At 33.6% G+C, this 22,111-nt stretch overlaps 2 protein-coding genes across 2 annotated transcripts in view; one reads left to right on the top strand and one right to left on the bottom strand.

Annotated features, from left to right (window-relative positions):
* Nucleotides 1-4,201: 4,201 nt before the first annotated feature.
* Nucleotides 4,202-7,569, top strand: LOC132750596 (nucleoredoxin-like). The gene is made up of 3 exons (XM_060740609.1): nt 4,202-4,361; nt 6,077-6,276; nt 7,042-7,569. The coding sequence occupies exons 1-3, from the start codon at nt 4,265-4,267 to the stop codon at nt 7,180-7,182; spliced, it is 438 nt and encodes a 145-aa protein (XP_060596592.1). The 5' UTR covers nt 4,202-4,264; the 3' UTR covers nt 7,183-7,569.
* Nucleotides 7,570-17,808: 10,239 nt separating this feature from the next.
* The window catches only part of LOC132750587 (uncharacterized), a 37,896-nt gene continuing 33,593 nt past the window's right edge, over nt 17,809-22,111 (bottom strand). Inside the window, exon 14 of the mRNA XM_060740594.1 lies at nt 17,809-20,525. Coding sequence (XP_060596577.1) covers nt 20,514-20,525 — 12 coding nt within the window. The 3' untranslated portion in view covers nt 17,809-20,513. The remainder of the gene's footprint in view (nt 20,526-22,111) is intronic.

Genomic DNA, 22,111 nt, shown 5'->3' with positions numbered 1-22,111 from the left:
TATACCGTACCCCGGATATTGCTCGATATTATGAGGACTTTCATCCCATTTCGCGACTTTGAACGGGGAACGAAGGTAAGTTCAGCGACGATATTTTCCAAACTAATGGCTATTTCATTTATCTAAACGGGTTTTATATATCTAGAGGTATTTTTGTAGCTCTAAAAGACATAAAAGTATTACAGGTATTTGTAAAATTGATTAAATTACCCCTAAACGATCCACTGCTCACTAGAAAATACTGACCGCGATACTGTAGAATCGTTAGAAATTATTATATTACCAATATAAAAAAATTGAATCGAGCAATTTTTTTATTCACAATCCAAGTATGCTTTGTCCAAATTTCAGGCAAAAAGTGTGAAAGTTCAAAAAGATACAGGCCAAAAAAGATACAAGAAAGTGTACTGAGTATTGATTTTAAGTGTACAGAGTATTGCAAAATAGCCCAACTTAAGTGTACAGTGTATTGCAAAACAGAATGAGCACATTAGTTTGGAAAATCGATATTTTTGTCTATTTTTTACGTCTGTTTATCGATTCCATTTTATTTTGCTGATAATGTACTGTTTATATGATATTTATTCAAATATTTCAGATTCATTAATGCATTTTTAGTGTTATTACTGTTCTTTTTCTACGGGCAAATACAGAAATTTAATTTCCCATTTGATTGAAATTCACACTATGGATGAAATAAAGTGTGTGCAGGGTCCGAAGAAGGGCCGGGAGCAGGGTAGAACCATCAAAATTGACGATAAAAATCTTTAAATACATGTCTCAAGAAACTGTGATCAAGGAGACCCATCTCTGAAAAGAAGAAGAATAAAAAAACATATTTAGATGACATTAATAATTGGTTTTTACAGGGCATGTTTGCCTCAAGAAACATATTGACACACTTAATAAATTATTGGCCCGCGGGGTTAAGCCGTCCAAGCATGCCTTAACCTTTTACTGCATGAGCATATTGCGAAAAATGGCCGTTTTCATTGAATTAAGCCTCCTGTTACAAGTTCAAACTGCTATGAAACTATAAAAAAAATGCTTTAGTACTGATCAAACTGGGCACAAATGTTGGCTGGACCATAGCCTGTGGAATAGCATGCTCAATTTTAAATTTCCAGTTACTATTTCAACTTCTCAATTGATTGAGATAAAGTCTAAGGCTTTTCGGCGTTGATTACACGGTACCTTTAAATCGACCTGAGGCCATTTTAGCCCCCCCCCCCCACAAGTCCCAAATCTTCTCGGCGATTAGAGGGGCTACTGTCCCACTTCAAACCCCCAAACAGAAGGGGGCACATCCCCCTGTGGCACCCCCTTGATGTACCTCTTTAATGGGGGGTGGCGCTGAAAAAATTGATCACTGTTTTGAACAACATTTTCTCAAACGAAAAAAAACAGTGTTTGGGCCTAAATAGCGCATGTTTTACACTATTTGAGGCCTCAAGAGGGGTGGGTTGTAAAGCCTTCAAAAATCGCCTTTATGATGTGAAAGGTTTTAAGGAACATAGCCTTTTTATTGCATCTTCTGTCCTTTATCATAGTCTTATTTAAATCAATTATTTGGTTTTTTGAGCTGTACCGCTCGGCAGTCAAACGGTAACTCATTGCTAATGACGTAACAAATTTCACGTGCAGACGGCCTGCCGTTGCTAGAGTGCAGGTGCAAAATGACCGAAATTTACCTTTATATGGATTTTTTGCATAGTAGGAAGTCGGTTGATATTGGATATTGGCACATGTCACGGTTCAGAACTGAATAAGTGAACAGTTCTGAACCGTGACAAACACTTGCTCAATACCGTCTAATATTGACAATCTTGAGGCAGCATTAATGCACTTTGGATGCATTTTTTTACTATTTAAAGTAAGATATGCAATAATTATTAACAAATTCTGGAAAGGTTGATCATTTGATAGCAACGAGAACTTTGTAAACACAGAAAATTGCTGAGTTCGTTCGACTGAGATTTTTCATGAGCAGGAATGAAAATCTGGATTATTCGCAGATGTTTCCAGTAAAGTACCCCCGAATTCTGCCTATTCTGCACATATAGTGTAAATAAGTATACACAATAAGAAATATTTAAGATTAAATGAAGGAAATACTCTGTGTTTACTACTTGCATTTATAACCAATACTCGTTACACTAAAAAGCAATACTCGTGACACCGGCGGGCAACTCCAGCGCAATACTCGGCACACTGACATGTGTATTTATTCTCAAAACGCACTGTCATCTGAGGTTCTTTTGTTGATTGAACATTTACAACATAAACATTATCATCATTATCACATTTCACTCGATTCAAGTTTTTCTTTTAAGGTAGTATATGCACAAAAAAATCAAATTCGACTGATCCGAGCTCATTTATCACGTGAGCAAAGAGACGAATTTTACCTCCTTATTACATTTCAAAGCTATTTCTCAACATTTTTGGGTTTTCAATAACTAGAGAAATTATCGAAGTATTTGTTTTTCTATACAATTTATATCAAACCAGTTCAAAGTCGCGAAATTGGATGAAAGTCCTCATTATATCGAGCAATATCCGGGGTACGGTATACCGCAGTGTGAATATGATGGTATGAATAAGCGTAAGATGAGTCTTGTAATTTACATTTTACTTCACTATAAAAATGCTATATTTATTGTCATTTGAATGAATTGTTATGAGAGAATGATATGGATATGTTCCCGTTCACTAGGCATGTAAAACTCTATTCCCTTTAAATTTATCAAAGCATATTTATTAAGTGGTTATGGTTGTAACTACATATTTAAACAGAAAACAAGCAGTTACGGGTGACACCGCTCTGTCTACCAGGAAAATAAACTTTTTTGTATAGGTGTTAATTTATCATTTAAAGTAATTCTTAAAATAATGATACACGAAGCAATCAGTTTCGGGTGATACAGGCCTGTCTACCCTGAATAAAAAAATGTGGGCCTAAAATAATGATACACGAAACAAGCAGGGTCTTTTAATACAGGCCTGTCTTCCCGGAATAAAAAAAAGTTTCCATTTAAAGTAATTCTTAAGATAATGATACATGAATTTAAAATGTGTAAACAAATTGACAAAAAAGCATGAAAACAAGGTAAAATCTGCGTGTCATGTGTGAATTCATTCAAACTTTGTGCACCAAGAACTCCAAATTTATCCGAATTTAAGACAACATGTCAAACAACTTCAATATTAGTCTTAAAGATACAGACATCCAGATAGAAAACGCATTAAACGAACAAACGATCAAACTTAAGAAAGGTACTATATTTATAGTTTACGGACTGTATAAATATTTACAATATACATGATGTTAAAGTTTCCTATTACTCAAAATATGGCAAAATATACTAAATCATCGCACTTGAAAAACTGCCCAAAGTCGCTTACACATCACCCAATATTTGTTCTATTTTAAACACTGACGATTTTGCGAAATTAGTTTATTTGCCATCCATGACAGATCATTAAGCCTTTTCTGGAACATTAGTCGATACTATAAATAAAATTCTTACTAACATGCCTAAACGTTCGATGAAATCTACTAATAATTTGTTTTCTTGTTTCGGCGAATAACTTGATATGAATAACATACTTCTGAGGCCCCGACTGGGTAACCCTGTTTTATCTACCCCGTCACCAGTAATTGGAGGTGTAGGTCTGGGTCATCGATTACTTGAATCATGTATACATATGAACAATATTTAAATAATGTGCATTTTGGTATACACATTACATTATATATCAACATAGATTTATTATATAGTTACATTATTTTATCTGATATCTAAATATCTAAATGGGAAGAACTTTAACATGATTATGTATTATGTTTTTTAAAGAGTAACGTTACATTTGTACAAGATTGCTTGAATCTTGGGGTAAAATTCTTACATTGCTTCAATTGATAACTATGATGATGAGAATAAACATTACGTTTTTTACTTTAGATTGTTAAAAAACTGAAAAATAAACTTGACATACAATTAAAAACTCCCATAAATCGGGGTTAAAATGAATCATAGATGACAAATAATACACAATACATAATATAATTATTGTATATTGTTCGATACAATATAGCAATATACAAGAAAGCGAACAGCGATTTTAGTGTGGTACAGTGTAGTATAATAGCTATAAATAGACTGACCACGTGTACGCTATTTTTAGCTTTGACGTTCAATGATATATAAAAACATCTTCCGTCTGAAACTTGGCATATCTTTGCAACATTTACTAAGTGAAAATGGCTTTAAACTTTGGAACATATTTCGACGGTGGTAAAGTCGTGAAAGCTGGCGGTGAATCTGTCGCATTTAAACCGGAGGATCATGAAGTAATAGGTGAGTTTCACTGTTTATTAACAGAATACATAATGTAAAAATGTTAGCGTCCGTAGTTGAAGATCGATATATTCTATACTTGTGATCATAATAATAATTGATTGATTAAACATCTTTACATGCTACGTATACATATTAATGAATGATACATCTTAAGTATTTATCAAACAGTATGGGACAAACTGTGTCCGATCATTCTATTGTAACGGTCTTTATAACGTATCAAATCTTTGGTGTTCGGTTATAGGTTCGGGATTTAGTAGCTTTGCTTTTTTTGTCATCTAGGATGACTATACTGGTCAATGTTCATGTTTTAATTGAATGATTTCAAACAGGGTCTTAACTTTCGCTTTCGCTTAAGACAACAATATACGCCGATAAGTCATTGTTTTACAAAATTGTAAAAGAATTTCATCTGTTATTGACTTATTGTATCTTTTTTATTATAATATACTCAATACAACGGATATGTATAATATTCTCATCTGTTGTATTACATTATATACTATGTAAATATGTTATGTTCTCCAATTCGTGGGATAATGAAATATAGTAATAATAATAACAAAGGTCCGAGTATACATAGCAATTAAGATTATTTTAGGTATGTACTGGTCAGTGCACCAAAATAACTTGCTCTACTTTTTTTTGTAAAACGTAATATATAAGGAAAAAGTAAATAGTCTCTTGTAATTCTGTTAGAGCGGCTTTTCATGTATCCTATGTTTGTGTTTTATGATTTATATATATATTTTTATGTATACATGTAAAGATGAGACTGAAATGAATACACACTACTATAATATCATAAAGTACGTACGATTACAGATTTTATTTACAATTTTTCACACGACTGCTCAGAAGGAATTCAGTTATGAACTTATGATCAGTAAACATATTGTTTGGCAATATTAACCTGAGACTGATTAATTTTTGGGAGGGTTTTCGTACGGTACGGTTTTAATTCTCGATAAAATTAATATAATAATGGTTCTATGGCCTAGTGGTTCATATAACGGAATAGTAATCACCTAGTTCGTTTTTTTATTTCTTAGACTATTTTTTTCTTTCTTTAAATCATACGCAAAATTACTTGAGACATTCCTGTGTTTAATTTTTTGTTTCAATTTTCGTAACTTTAATAAATAGGCCTAAATACTTTTTTTTGCATTTCATAACTTCAAATATGTGTAGTCGTACAATGATTCGCATCCATAAAAGCATAACGGTTGAATTATTCAAGATATGATAAGAATATTAAATAATATACATGTATATTTATAAAAGATGTTTCTACAACATTCAATTTGAACTAAAAGTCTTATACCTTGTCTGTTAGGCAAGTGGTATGTATACAGTTGTGCCTACATGAGAATCAGTAATGTTCACTTCGAAGACAAAAGGTCATTGAATATTCAATTGTCTTAGGTCATTATTACCAAATAATACGATATTTAATCATTCCTAACTATCATCAATAGATAACCCTATAGTTTTGCCATTCTAAATCATTCAGTAAGTTTAGCTTAATGAATGGCTTACTGCGTTCATAGATGAATAATTTAATTATTTGGCAAAAAAAGAAAAAAAAACACTACAAGAATTTAAAATTTACGGCTAGATCTACTGTGTTTCTATTCAATAGCGAAATATGCGGTAAAACTTATTATTATCTACTATTGAATATAGATGATGCTTTTCTTCTAATTTTACAGGCTTGTATTTTTCTGCACATTGGTGTCCGCCTTGTCGGGGTTTCACACCTGAACTTGCCAAATACTACAACGACCTTAAAGCAAAAAACCGGACGTTAGAGATAATTTTTATCAGTTCTGACAAAGACGAGACTGCCTTCAAGGAATATTTTGCAGAAATGCCATGGCTAGCTTTGGATTTCAGGCACCGAGAAACAAAAGTGAGTCTTATTTGATAAGATTATGTTGTTGTTTTTCAAGTGAATGTAAATACGATATTTGAATATATTTAATGAAATAAAATGAATTATTTATTGATAAGAAATGAGGACTATATACAGGGAATTTTGAGAATAAAACAAAACCTTTCTACCATCCCCAACACAAAATCTTATATTATGTTTTGTCAATTTAAGTGATTGTAAAAACTTGCTAAACATTAACAGCTAGACCAAATTAATAATGTCATGGTTAGTCTGTAAGGAATTATGCGCACTTGCCTGGCTCCCTTATGGTATGTTTGCAAAGCTTCGTCATAGCTAGTGCTCATATAATGTTTAACGTGGTTTGATGCTATTTTAAAGGCCAATTATACCCCCAGAAATTTTATTTATTTTTCGAAACGTTATTATGTTTGACGTCCTGTTTATGTTTCCAAAAAGTTACACATTGACCTATTTTCTGAGCCATTTCTTGCGTCTGTTGTATTTTGCACTCAGTAAAATTATTGTTATAAAATTGTATATGGAATCAAAATACTATTTTATTTACATTTTGTTACTTTTATGACAAATAATTTCACATTTAGTGCTTCTTACTTCAGGTGATAAGCATATAACATGCTCCAAAAACATTATTAAATCGTTATTTAAAATCAAACCATGGCTGTCCTTTCTATGAAGAAAACATCGTTTCTAAGGCCCTATGTGCCTTAAACCAGTCGTTGTTTTAAGGCTATATTCACTTTATTTTCGTTTTTATTTCAGAACGAATTGGCACAGAAATTTGGTGTTTCGGGGATTCCAACACTGGTCTTTCTGAAAAAGGATGGCAGTATAGCGACAACAAATGGGAGAGGTGAAGTGATGTCAGATAAAGATCGCACTATGTCCTGGCTGTCGAAATAACTGCACATAACAATAACATTATAAAGCTGGAAATCATGTATGCACTCAGCAGAATGTTTCACCGAATTACTGTTTTCTGAAAGTAAAAATTCAAACAGCATTGACAAAAATATAATACAAATGTACAAACAAAACGTTTTGGTTTCACACAATGTTTCTTTACGAAATTTTTTTTAAAAGGAACATAATTATTTGCTTGTGAGTTTTATGTTCGCAATTTTCTATAGATGAAGTGCAATAAAAGTTATTTTTCCATATACATGTGTATAAAAAACTTGTATCGTTTATCTCGTTTTTGTTAAAACATGTAATGTATATTATATTTATTGATATATTTATGTTTCTTTGATTCTTTACTAGATTATATGCACACTTACAATAATCAGATTTTTTTTACTTTATTTTCTTTTCCTGACTCTTTCATTAAAGAATAATAAAGGACGTTTTAAAAGTCTTTGGTGGTTTCTTCATATTGTTCTGCGTTCTTTTATACATGTATATCCAGCTATCAAAATAATGATTGCTTTATCGTAGTCATGTGTAGCTCTACAAAGAGACAACCGAAATAACACATGTATACATATTCTAAAATAAACATTAGCCTCCTCTAACTGTATTTTAAGATTTGCTGGCTTAAAAAATAGTATATGAGTAATGTTTTATTTAATAAAAATGGGAAAACCTATGTATTCCTGAAATAGCAATTGTCATGAAGTTTAACTAGTTTATCTTTCTGACGTGTCCGATTTTGTTTTATAGTGTTACACAAGCGTAATATGTTTAGTTTCCATCACCTTTCCTTTTCTTCTTCTTCTTCCAATATACTGGCCACCTTCAACTAACTGAAGAACAAAATGAAACACAAATCAGATCTATACATATCCCGTTTCTGTTTCTAATATCGGTCTGTGATTTATATTTAATTAACAGAAAATGACGAAAAATACTGGAATTACCCAAACTCGAGTTTTCCCATTGAAGCAAAATTGTTGTTTAGCGTTTTCGTTAAAAGCATTAGACTGACGGCAGAGTAGGGCCGGAAGGTGATAATCGGTCCGCAAAATGAATAATGGCCCCGAGGGCATTACTAGTATTCAATTCAGGGCCGATTATAACCCTCTGGCAAAACTATGACGTGTATTAATGTCTTTAATACACTGGGTAGATCTAATAGTAATAGAAGCATTTTTTCTAAAAAAAAAAAAAAATGATATTCCATTCGTTAAATTCCTGTCTGTATTTCAACGGTACCAGTACAGTAGCTTCTACAGAGTTGTTTACTTTTGGATGTACAAAGTACACTAGAATCTAGAAGCAAGTTTAATTTTTTTTTCCGGAATGACTTTGTCGTATTATTTCTTTAAATTTCAATAGTTAAAAGACAGTGTTTGTACGAAATACGCTAAAGCTCTCATAATAAAATCAAGCGATTCGTGCTAAAAAAAACTTCTTTCAATTTTACAGTTAAATATAACGTCATTGTTTCAGTTTGTGCACGTGCACATGTTCAGCGAGCTGATAATGAGTTCTCAGCCCGGGGCAGCAAACTCATTATCGGTCACGTGACTCTCATAATTAGTCGAAATCATTGGCGATTTTGTTACTATACATAGTAACAAGTGTTTTGAGACTGCATATTAACATTGAAAAACTATTATCTACATAAAAAGTAGAAACAAGAAATATCTTTAAGATACTGGGCCGAAAGAGCCTGCTTTTACTTTTGCTCAGATTGGCTTATAAGCGACATCGCTTATAACAGGGCGACATCGCGACAACGCGCCGCATGACATCGCGCCGTTTGGCGTGCCGCCCTAGAGACAGGACGACAGTGCGACAACGCGCCGTTTGGCGTTTTGACGCGTTGTCGCTAGCGACAGGACGACAAGACGACAGTACGACAACGCGCCAACTAGACGCACAAAAGCGTACCAAATAAGCCACCATACTTTACCCCCACTTCTTTGAAGGGGAAGCATAATTATTGCGTTTTCGTCATCGTGTCTTAGGCCCGTATTCAGAATCGATACTTTCACTCACACTCAATGAGTAAATCCCATATAATTGCCTAACGGTCAAGACAGTCCTCACCTTTCAGTAAGGTGGTATTCAGGTTATAAAGTAAGTGTCGAGTGAACTCAGGAAAGTTGAGAATCTGTGAGATAAGGAATGGGCTACCTTGAGGTGTCCTCAATAAAATAATACTGAATACCACTTACCTTTGAGTATTGATTTTGAATAAATTTCGCCCCATTTACATTTTAGTGCATCAAATACGCGAACTGACAGTATTTTAGAAAATAAATGTTGAAAAACAGATACTTCGGGATTGAGATGATCCCATTAAATTTAATTTTATCAAAAATTTTGATTTTTCAAAGGGGTGTACCCAGTGTGATACAAGTAGTACACACTATTAAGAGTGTATTCAGCTCGCGGGATAACAGTACGAATGCCAAAAGAAATTAATTTATATGATTTCAAATTGGAAACTTCTTGAATTTCAATTTATCCATGAAAATGACTGTTCCTGTGTTTGTCAATGTGGCCATCAATGATTCTGGGAAGTCCTCGGATGATTTGTCGTATGCGTCTAAATATAGGCATATGAATTACAGTTAGATACAAGTTATATCACACTGTTTGAATTTTTGGATTGGCATAGAATTCCTAATCTATATATTTGAAGATATTTCAAAGCAAATATTTTAAGAAACATATCTTCATGACGTGATGAATAACCATGGCATAAAGTTAGCGTTGACGTCTGAGTATTTTAATTAAAAAACAACAATCAAAATCCACGTAGCAAAACAATATCTTGAACATTTGTTTAGCATGATTTATGTAAAATACACTTTACTAAACGAGTAGGGTGTTTCATTACTTAGATCCAGTTTGTAACTTTAATAACAGCTGAATAATGATTTACCGCTTCAGTCGTTAGGTATTCCAGCATCACAATCATAAAGGGTTGTTTTGTTTGTTTCTTTTTTTTTGGGTGGGGGGTTAGGTACAAAATCATTGAATTTGAATCAAAAAATTAAAAAAGATTAGGATTATATATTTGCAAATATCAACGACAAAGATTGAAATAAAACAGTCTTGTTAAAGGCACGTTATGAATCTTTCTATTTTAATTCTTTAGAAAAATAATTAAAAACTATTTAAAGTTGCACTGAACAAGCAGTAATGTGTTATGATGGTAGAAAAATGTAAACAATGTAGTTTTTTGACATCCATATAAAATGATAATGCAATATGATTATACCCTTTGCACAAGTTGAAATTTTGAGAAATAAAATTGATAGAATTTCTGAGGCATAATGGCCTTTAAAATGTCATAAGATGATTAAAGAAAGGAAACAGTTCTAAATGCCTGTTATAAGTCTTTCACTACTTTCTTTAACTTCTTTTTTTTGTCCTGTCTTTCAGGTTTTCCAGCATTATTTTGCCACTTTGGCATTTACTACTTGAAAACTATTAAATTCTCTTTAAATTTCTCCTCAGGCTTTCATTCTATTGTTTTATCGAACATTTACTTAAAATCGTTTTTTCTTTCTTTTACATTAAGATTTTTAATAATTAATTATTTGTATTCTTTGTATTTTGTATTAGGTGAAATACACTCTTTTAAACGACATGGTTACACTTTTCCAATGTATATCGAGTGATGTTATGCAATAAAACCGTTCAGTCAACTTTTGAAGTCTCCCTTACGAGAGGTAAGGTGAATACCACTTTGCACATTGTGAGTTACTTACCGTAAGTCTCCTCCAGCGTTACTTGAGGCGACCTTTCGTGAGTTTGAGTCGAGATGAGATTAAGTATCGTTTCTGAATACGGACCTAAGCCTTTTCGTTCCTTCGAGTTTTCGTGTTTTAGTGTGTAAGTACATAAAAATGCCTGCAAGCCTTTATCTAATGAATTGATTTGATGACACACTAAGAAAACTATAGTCGACTAATAACTATGAAACAATAATTACATTTTTTTTAAAATTCATTATATGCTCTTGTAATATTTTCATGTACATACATACAGTACTGATAACGCAAGGGTGCAAATCTGGCGTAATCGTTATTTTTTATCAATAAAATCATAACATCTTAAAATCTTCTATTATATAAATCATAATTAATGGCGATTTTCAAGGTATCTTGTGAAGGAAATATGGCTGATAAGGACAGTATCGAGTTTTTAAAGTGTTATCTCTTGTTGTATCTCTTGTTGTATGTCCAGGTCGATCCTTTCAATGTATTCTCACGTACAGTGCTCGTGGCTCGAGTCTGGTCGCTCACAAATTGCTAAGCGGAAAGCTTAACCAAAATGTTTTAAATAAATCCAAAATTGATGTCAATGCCACCGCGTCGGTAATAACAACAGCGCCGTTGTTTGTTGTTGTTGTGTTTGTGATTTTTTATTTCAAATTCAAGATTGAGCTTTGGAATATTGGATACCATCAAACTGCTTCAAAACGACAAAACTGTTACATTGTACATCAAAATGTTAAGACAACTACGAAGTTTTAAGTACTAGTAAAAAGAAAGTAAATATTATACAAAAATATTGCAAAAGATTTTTTTGTAATATAATGTTACAATTTCTAAACCTCTAAAGTTCAACTTATCTTGTAACGTATCTATTCCAATACGAATACATAGGACGCCGGGGTTTATGTTCAAGCTACAAAAATACTCAATTAAAACTTACTGTTTTTGTTGTTCTTTTTGTAGAAAGTACACGTATTGTAGAAGGCATATATTATAAACGCAGGTCAGTAAAACAGACTTAGCTTTTCACAGAATCAAGAATGGTACATCATTTCCAACAGTTCAAACAAGTACCCGACGTGTTTTTGGGGATATAATTATTATAAATAATATCTTAATTTAAAACACAATTTCAAAGATATATGAACAAATAAACAAATCAAGTTTTGTTGCTATAAAAGTTTATATTGTTGACCAGATGAGAATTTCAGTACGCTTTAATAAAAAGTTTCATTTAAAGTTATGTGCTACCTTGACTTTTTAGCTACAAACCTTGTTTTAGCGTAAGACACATTCTCTCAATATGCCAACTATTTGTACATAATTATTTCAAAATTCATGGACGGACACAACCATCTATTCAAAATAATATTATGACGTTGGATGTACGGGGTATGACCTTTACCTCCATGCTCAAAACTTGACTATTGCGTATGATTTTTTGTATTATATCAATCTTATATCATGTTTTGTACATTTATGCTAAATTATTGCGAAATCCATCCTGCAACGACAGCGTCATAGACCAGACGCGAGCCTGCATGTACGTGTTCTTTTATGAAAAATTCTTTTGATTTTGAACGCACAAGTGTCACTTTGAATTTTGAGCTAGAAACCCAACTCTTGCATGCAACACGTTGCTATGATGTCCAATATATATGTATCTGTGGCAAGTTATTCAAAATTCATCCAGAAATGGCAGAATAATTGATCAGACACGACCATCAATGCTCCTTTTATATAAGATAAATCACATCGTAAAGTTGAACGTGATCTGGACCTATGAGCTAGATACCTGACTTGTTATGAAAGAAATATTGACACGACTATCACTTGATGAAAATAATTATATCTTAACACATAATTATCACTTTGAGCGAGTGGCCTAATTCTTCCATACGACAGGTTGTCATGTACAACACATGCATGCATTCTTATTTAAAATCCAGAAATAAATTTTAAAAAATCTGTTGAAGTCAGTTGGGTTTTGCATGAATTTGTTAATATGCTACATATTAAAACAAAATTAATTTTAAAAAAATCAATACATAAATAGCACATCACAAAGAAGTATAGTTTTTATTAGAAAATGATATGAACTACGGTCAAAATATTTTTAAAGGCGTATGCTACAATTACATATAGCAGGGTTTTTTATTTAAAAAAAAAATTTGCACGATTTGAAAATATGACAAGAATTTGTAACAAGTAACTAACATCCGCCGCCTAAGGGAAGTTTTACATGAAGCAAAAAAATTGTGCTATTTCAAAAGATTGAGGTAGGGATCTGGACTTTAATTGCAATTTTTCAAAACTTTTTTTTTATCAATGCTAGATCTGCAGATGCCAGTAACGATAAATTTATTAAAATATAATGAAATAACTCCTTTGTATGTGTCAATAGATATACATTTGTATACTTGTTATCACTATTTTAAAGCCACAACATGTGACAAATACAAAATCAATACAGGATATGGTCAGTAACAGGGTATATTTCGCGTTCAGTCATCAATCAAGGTATGTGGGCAATTGACCAATGAGACTTCGACCTCCAAGTGTGACCTTGGCCTTTGAGGAAGGGATCTAGGTGTTGCGCATGACATGTCGTCTTATCATTGTTAACATTTGTGCCAAATTATTTTAAAATCCCTTGATTGATGAAAACGTTATATACCGCACATAAAGTATACACTAGAACAGACCATGTTAAGCTTTTGCAATCAAGTGTGACCTTGACGTTGAATGTCAGAATATGGCTGTTGCATATGACACATAGCCCCATTATTGTAAACATTTGTGCCAAGTAATTTCAAATTCCCTTGAACTATATAAAGAATTTTGAACTGCACACTCAATATACCCTATTGAAGACCATTTTAAGTTTGGACCTCTAAGCGTGGCCTTGATCTTGGAGATAAGAGTCCGGGCGTTGTGCATGACACATGTTATTATTATTGTCAACATATACAATTTAAAATTTGCTAAGGATCACCTTTTGACATTGCATATTTCAGTCCTATCATCATCATATTATAATTATATTTCCACTGACGATACATCTGTACGGGGACCTAATAATCGTGTACTTATCGATTTGTCATGTACACCTAGCACGATAAGCATGTGGAAAAGCATATCCATGGAAATTTGGTGTTTTATGGCTATGTGCTTTCTCATAAACGTGTACAAGCAGCAAGACTTCTCGTGTTACATTGTAAAACTGTGTTTGAAATTAACAAACTATGGCAAGTCGACAGGTTAGACGTCGTCTTAGTGAAGGTAAGATGAACAGGGGTATTGGAATGTTGGAGGCTGGCCGTTCACATAGGCATGTTTTCCATGTCCTTGGGGTATCCCAGAGCGTTGTCTCCAGGATTTGGAACCGACTGAAAATGTCTTGCGTGGCCACGCTGGAGGCCGGGGACGTTCAACGACTCAAGCCCAGGACCGATTTATTTACCTTCACGCCAGGCGCCAGCGGTTCTCAAACGCTAAGACCTTACGTAACGACTTCCAGAATGCAACTGATGTGCGTGTAAGCACACAAACTGTTAGAAACAGGTTAGCATGGTCACGGAGGCCAGCAATTCGCATTCCTTTGACACAACGCCATATTCAAGAGCGTTTGCAATGGGCACAGACTCATGTCACATGGGAAGTTAATGATTGGACCCCTGTCCTCTTCACTGATGAGTCAAGGTTTTGTGTGCACTTCACGTACAGACGGGCCAGGGTTTGGAGAAGTCCAAATGAACGCTTAGCTCCAGCATGCGTTGCAGAACACGACCGTTTTGGCGGGGGTTCAGTCATGGTGTTGGCGGGAATAAGCGCTCAGGGGAAAACGGACCTACATATCATTGAAAACGATACACTGACATCAGTAAGGTACGTCAATGAAATCTTAAACGTCCATGTTCGCACGTACGCTGGCGCAGTCGGCCCTGATTTCAATCTTATGGAATACAATGCCCGTGCACACAGAGCCAACATCACAAATCGATATCTTGCGGAGGCAACTATAGTCCGCATGGATTGGCCAGCGAGGTCCCCAGATTTAAATCCAATTGAGCATGCTTGGAATATGCTGCAGAAAGCATTTCTTCACGCGTCGTCCAGCCAACAACAGTTCAGAAGACATAGAGGAATGGACACAGATTCCTCATCACAAGGTCCGCAGGCTCATCAGCAGCATGCGGCGGCGATGCCAGGCCGTAATTAATGCCCGCGGACACCATACTCGGTATTAAACACCCTACTCCAACCATTTTCTGACTTGCATGATTTTTTTATTCCACTATGTGATCTCCAAATTGTTGATTTTCGTCCAGCACACTCTTATCACAACAGGCTCACGTCCAAAAACACTCCATTGTCGTTATTTTCATAAAAATCAATTCCTAACTAATTAAATTGAATTCCTTTTAATCAATTTTCACATTGTTTACAAATACACAAAAGTAACGCACTGTAGAAAAAGTGATCCTTCGCAAATTTTGAGTAGTATATATGCCAAGTATTTTCAAATTCCCTTGATGAATGAGAAAGTTATGCACTGGAAACAAAATATACCCTATACCAGACTATGTGTATATTTGACCTGTGCCTTGACCTTGGAGGTGAGCGGCTGGTTTTGGCATATGACACATCATCTTATTATTGTGCCATACAATTTCAAAATCCCTTGATCTATGAAGAAGTTATGGACCTGACACAAAATATTCCTGTAACAGACTATGTTAATCTTTGACCTCCAACTGTGACCTTGACCTTGGAGGTAGGTGACTGCTTTTTGCGCATGACATATCGTCTTATTGTTGTGAAGTATTTTTAAAATCTCTTTATAGATAAGAAAGATATGAACGGACACGACATATACCCTCAAATAGACTAGGTTCACCTTTAATCACCAAGTGTGACGTTGACCTTGGAGTTAGGGGTCTGGTTGTTATGCATGACATATCGTCTTATTTTAACAAACATTTGTGCCAAGTTATTTCAAATTCCTTTGATAAATGAACCGGACATGATAATGTGACGGACGGGCAGACGGACGGACAGACGGACGGTGCCTATTTCTATATCCCGCGCCTTTTCGAAGAAAAAAGGGGGACATAATCAAATTTCACGCCATTGAAGCGTTGGGTTGGATACTTGTGTATACTTATTTCAAAGGTTTGTAGTTGTAATGTTTGTTTATTCGAAAAGCATCCGGAAAACGGCGCTATAGACATTTGTCAGCATTTTGTCAACAGTTCGGGAAGTCTTCTACAGAAACATTTATATGGTATAAGAAACCCCACACATGTACCTATTAAGTCAAAAAAAAAGTTTGACACATACATTTTTGGATAGTTGGACACGAATAAGCCGAAAGCGTTCGATAAGGTTTACCACCACATTGCAATGGGTCAAATCATTCCAGTCCGTTGTAATAAATGGGGAAACGTTAGATGAGGTCCCTGTAATATCTGGCGCCCCAAAGGCTCTGTTTTAGGTCCCCTTCTCTTTCTGTTATCTATAAATGACCTGCCTGAAAATTTAGTTTCACAGGTCCGTTTATTTGCCGATGACACTGCTGTTTATATAGCTGTCAATTACAATTCACAAGAAAGGATCTTACATCATGTACATCGAGACCGTGACAGGTTCCAGCTATGAAAAAACAAATTGAACATGCAGTTCAACCCCTCTGAGTGTACGATGCTAGATATAACCAAGTCAAAACACCCATTCAAGTCATGGTGAAGTCATAAAAAAAATGTCAATGACGCGAAGTACTTGGGTGTTACTTCTTTTTCTGATCTGAACTGTAACAAACATGCCATTCAGGTTACCTATAAGGCTAGTAAGATATTAACTTTCTTAAAAGAAATATCACTTCTAAAGATTCAAGCGTAAGGGAATATGCATACAAAACTCTGGTCAGCTCGAACTGGTGTCCTTACACTCAGCAGAACATCCACGCAGTTAAAATGGTCAAGCGCAGACCTGCGTAATTGGTTACTAAGGACTTTTCTACATACAGCAGTGTCTCCCTTATGTTAGATAAGTAAGGTTGGCGTTCCCTAGAAAAAAGGAGAACTGATGCTATAGACTCCTAACGTTTTACAAAATTGTGCATGAACTGGTTGCAGTGCCCATACATGTTCAGCCCTCCCTCCGTCACAACCGACATCGCACCCTTTTTTTTTCAGGCAGATTCCACTCCATGTAACTACTACAAATATTCCTTTTTTTAGCAACTTTAGTCCTCTGGAACTCTCTTCCATATGGCCTTGTGCAGGTCCCGACCTTGGACAAATTTAAACAGGAGTGACCACTCTTTCCCGCCGTGTTTAAAATATAAATATTGTTTTTATCTGTTTTAGCTGTACACTTTCTCTTTTAAACTAACACTGTCAACTTGTTATTTCAACTTTCACAAATACATGTACAGTTTTTTTATTCTCCTTAACATTTCTTCTTTTAGACTCTCGCTCAGACACGTACTTGCATATAATACTCTAAAAGGAGGGTGTTGCAGTATAGATAGATATAGGCCGTTGGCGGGATAGAAAATGTTTTTAGAACAGAAAACAAATGCTTGAAATGAATAATACTCTTTTAGTCTTAACCGTCTTGTCAGCTCAATAAGAAGAGCTTTGGTCTGTGAATAGGGTTACCGGGTTTGATTCTCGGACGATGCAGGTCACAGTCGTTGTGATTGATATTAAAATCCTGTGTACGGTACTGTCGTATTCCGGAAGGTGAAATAGGAACACCACCATCACTACTACTTCAAAGGAAACATCAATATAATTACAAATCTAGGAAAAGTTACGTGGTAAAAACAGACTAAGTACTACAGTGAAGAAAGTTTATTTTCGTACAAATATTTGTTTTGTCACTCATCTAGTTGAATGATTACATCTTTGATTTAAATACATGATATAAAATAATGCTAAAATAGTAAAAATGGTTCATGCCTTCCATTTTCAGATGATTTAGTCGATTTTCTTTTCAATCAAATATTAGTTGAAGTCCACTATTGATGGAACAAGAACATACCCAACGAGATCAAAGGCATAAAATTAAATACAACTTTAAGGTATGACCCCCCATAATGGGTGCTATAATGAACTGAAAATTGACAACATAAGTCAGTAATATGCCTAAACGGACATCTGTATGCAACCAACAAAATTAACCATACGATTTACGAGTTATCGGCATATTTTTTAAACTAAAACTTTGAAGGCTTCCTTTTTAGAAATGAGGAAACTTTGATTAATCTGTAATATCATCATTATAAAAAAAAATGTTTCCTATCACATTGTAAAGAAACAAATAATTGCATTTAAATTACAAAAGCAAAATGACCGTTTCCACTAAACTGTCTGAAATACAATGTATGTATAAAAATGTTACCCTACCCCCACCAGCTATTTAATATTTCCATTCTAAGAGAGCCTTATTCAAAACATCCTTAACAAAAATGAGGGGCTGTTTTCAAAGTTTTCTTAATTTTTTGTAAAATGTTATGGGTTTATCCTGTCAAATATTAAATACTTTTACAGAGAAGTTTTGATTTAAATAGACTTTGAAAATGTCCGGTACCATATTTAGAAGTATTGCACCAATAAATATCTATATTGATTAAGAATTAAAACCAAACACTTTTCTGTCCAAGAAAGATCTGAGAGGTACATAAATAAATGTTGAAAGACAGAAACACTTCAAAAATACACTTCTGAGGTTTGAATCCAAGTACCTCAGTTCCAATGCAGTTGGCAGTAGTTCTAGGTTATTTGAATACTTTTCAAAGATATTGCCTATAAGAGGGATCATTCCTGAAGTATTTTTCTACATCAACGCTATATGCTGTTATATTTTTTCTTGCAAATACGATATATTACATAATATGTAACACAATAATAAAGTGTTTTTATGGACGTGTTATAAACATTATTTAATCTGTGGCTTAATTACGTGTATTTCTGGATAATCATTCTTTTATATAGGGAGTACTAGTGTACAGCACAAAATGAAATTAAATTGACATTGTGCTCATTGTTATCATTGTAAAATTGAGCTGAATCGACTAATATACATGTATGTAATTTTAAAAGAATTTTTAAATTTTCAATTACAAAATGTATTTTAATGCAAGCATGACAACATGAGGTAATAATACAATTACATAATAAATTAGGCTTCAGAATCAGACAGTATCAATATAATATGATATTAATTGTTAACATAAATGTTGCGGGAAAGTCAGTATTGCAACAAATACTTCAATACAGTTCACCACAAAAAAAGAATTTATACAATTTTTGGCTCAATTGAACCTTAATATAATTTCTTTAATAAATAAAGAAATTTGTTTGTAATCTGGAAGGTTAACATCAGTGTTCATAAGAAGATCAATAGAATGCATATTGAGTTTCTTTAAATAGTTCAAAAACATTTTCTGCTGTTATCAAAACACGGACACTCAAAAATATAATAATGGATAATAACCAATGGATCTATCCCACAATGTACTGTTACGCCTGTTAAGTTCGATGCTTTTCCAACATCCGGTTTCTAGTGGCAAATTGTTATTTCTTGTTCTACATATTATCATATATTATAAAAGATTTTGATTGAGTTTTACAATCAATCAGTTAATAAAACCGAGCCTGCAACATTTTCAATTTCGCCGTATTGGGCTTTCTTTAGGGATTCTTATTTTCTCTTTTTTACAAGATATGTCTCAAAACAAAAATTATGTTTAAATAATCTTTATTACGTGCATTTACTAGAATTCTCAGTACCAGAATACCACACATTTAAAAATATTCTGATAAATTTTGTTTGACTGACATCGTTAACAATTTATGGTTATGAAATTCATTGTAATTCCATATGTTCTAAAGTCCACATTCATACAAAATATTCAGAACAAATTTTACCCACTAAAATCGTAATCTAAATACAGTCTGGGAGTTATTAAAGTTATTTTATAACATACGATATATCAAACACGGTAACTTGTTCTGTCGTGATTTGACTAAGTCAGACCGATATCATATTCTACATTTAATTTCAATAGATAGTGGTTTAACACCAGTTTCACCGAACATCATACAAGTTGGTGTATTTGACTTTTAACCTAGAATATATTTTAAAATTCAAGCTGTACTCTTTAAATACGATCAATATTACCAAAACCCCATATCTCACATCCGTATAGTAGGACAGGTTTTACAATTTTGTTTAATAATTGTTTTGCATGTCAATTGGTAATTCTACAATTTTATAAGGCTATACATAGCTTTGTACCCCTGTTTCACGATAGATGATTTTGCTTTGAAAAAGGAACCACTTTTACTATAAAGAATATCCAGATACTTATACTCTTCTACAATTTCGAAAAGTTCATTTCCATAAGTAAAATTATATGGCATGTGTCGTCCACTTTAAAAACCAAAACTTTAGTTTTTGTTGTATTGAGTGTGAGTTTCCAGGTATCACAATAGCTTTTATAAATATTTAAACCATGATGTAAGTCATCTTCTGTTACAGCAACAATTACTGTGTCATCTGCGTAAAACAAAAAGTACAGTTTTATATAGTTTAAAGCGGTATCTTCAAAATCGTAAATGTTACATGTTACACCGGAAACAATATTGTTACTAAAATATTCATATAAATCATTTCAATACAATGAAAACATAATCGGTGAAAGATTTTCACCTTGACGTACTCAAATTTCACATATGAAATAATCAGACATATTACCATTAACACATACACATATATGTTTTTATTGTGTTTTTAAATTTTCCATTGATATTATACGAGGGGTGTTCGGGAAGTTTAAGGACTTTTGCTGTATTATTTTCCTTAATGGTGCGTTTTTATCCATATTTCACAAAATGTAATTTAAATATGTGCTCAATATGTAGTATAACGCTCACTAACAAGAATAGACAAATACCTCTCGAAACTTGTTTCTATAGGAACCGCATAACGCATACCCGGAGCACTCCGATTTTATCGTATTTAAGTTAATGGTACCGATATATTTAATTTAGAATAACTTTCTTAAATTACAATGGATAACGTCAAGAAAAAGCTCGAGCGTTAAATACAACGTCAACGTCATTTCCTGAAAATTCTACTCGTAAATCGTTACAATTGTTTGAATTACAACGGTTTTAACATCACTGGTGCTTACACAAATCAAGAGAAAAATGACGTCAATAGGCGACGTTGAAGTCCGGGCAATCATCAAGTTTTGTGTAGGAATAGAAAAGACACCAACGGAGACGTATAAAATGATTCAAGCATCTAGTGCAACAAAGAAATGCTGTAGATCGCTAGTATTTAGATGGCACGACATGTCAATAGAGGATGACAAGCGATGCGGTCGACCATCTGTGGTGAAAACTTGAGTAAAAGACACTTTGATTCCGGGTTGGAATTACAAATTGAAACCCGGAGAATAGTTTCGTCATTCGACAACATCTGGTACGAGGACACGTACGACAAATGGGTCAAGAGGCATAGAAAATGTATCGCTGTGAATGGAGATTACGTCGAGAAGTGAGTCGATATGACGATCGGGGAAATTTGACGTTAAAATATTTAGCACTGACGTGACGTTAGCGTGCTCCGGTTATGCTTCGGTGTATGTTTTGTTTTATTTGTAATTTACTTATTGTTTAATGTATTTCATTGTAATTTTTACAGCTGGCTGTAAAAGAATTAAATATTTTATGGTGTTTTTCTTGTTTTTTAATCCCTATTATTTATCAAACTACAGCAAAAGTCCTTAAACTTCCCGAACACCCCTCGTATGATAATAATTGTGACCATAAACCTGGCCTTTAAACTTTGTCGAAGGCACATTTCAAATCGATAAAAGCACAAAACTATTTCTTTTTACTATTTCTGAGCAAATCGAGTATTCAATACAAACAGGTTATCAAAATTTGACTGTTATATGGAGATTGACGGAACAAAATTTAGGATAAATTATAAATATGTCCAAAATATAAAAAGACCGCCCACTCCATAAATTGGACATTACAGGTATATTCCGGTATTTTCATAAATTTCCTTGGGCAACGAAAGTTGTTTATCGTTCATGCGAAGTAAATTATAAAATTGAAAGGAATGTATGT

Source organism: Ruditapes philippinarum, unplaced genomic scaffold, assembly GCF_026571515.1.
Source record: "Ruditapes philippinarum isolate M1 unplaced genomic scaffold, ASM2657151v2 ctg2143_1_1_1_1, whole genome shotgun sequence".
NCBI lineage: Eukaryota > Metazoa > Mollusca > Bivalvia > Venerida > Veneridae > Ruditapes > Ruditapes philippinarum.
This window is presented reverse-complemented; position numbering and strand designations above follow the sequence as displayed.

Bases quoted from the DNA above. Each gene is read 5' to 3' on its own strand.
- LOC132750596 (XM_060740609.1), top strand. From the start codon at position 4,265: ATGGCTTTAAACTTTGGAACATATTTCGACGGTGGTAAAGTCGTGAAA. The intron at 4,362-6,076 runs GTGAGTTTCACT...CTAATTTTACAG, and splicing joins GGAGGATCATGAAGTAATAG to GCTTGTATTTTTCTGCACAT. The intron at 6,277-7,041 runs GTGAGTCTTATT...TTTTTATTTCAG, and splicing joins TCAGGCACCGAGAAACAAAA to AACGAATTGGCACAGAAATT.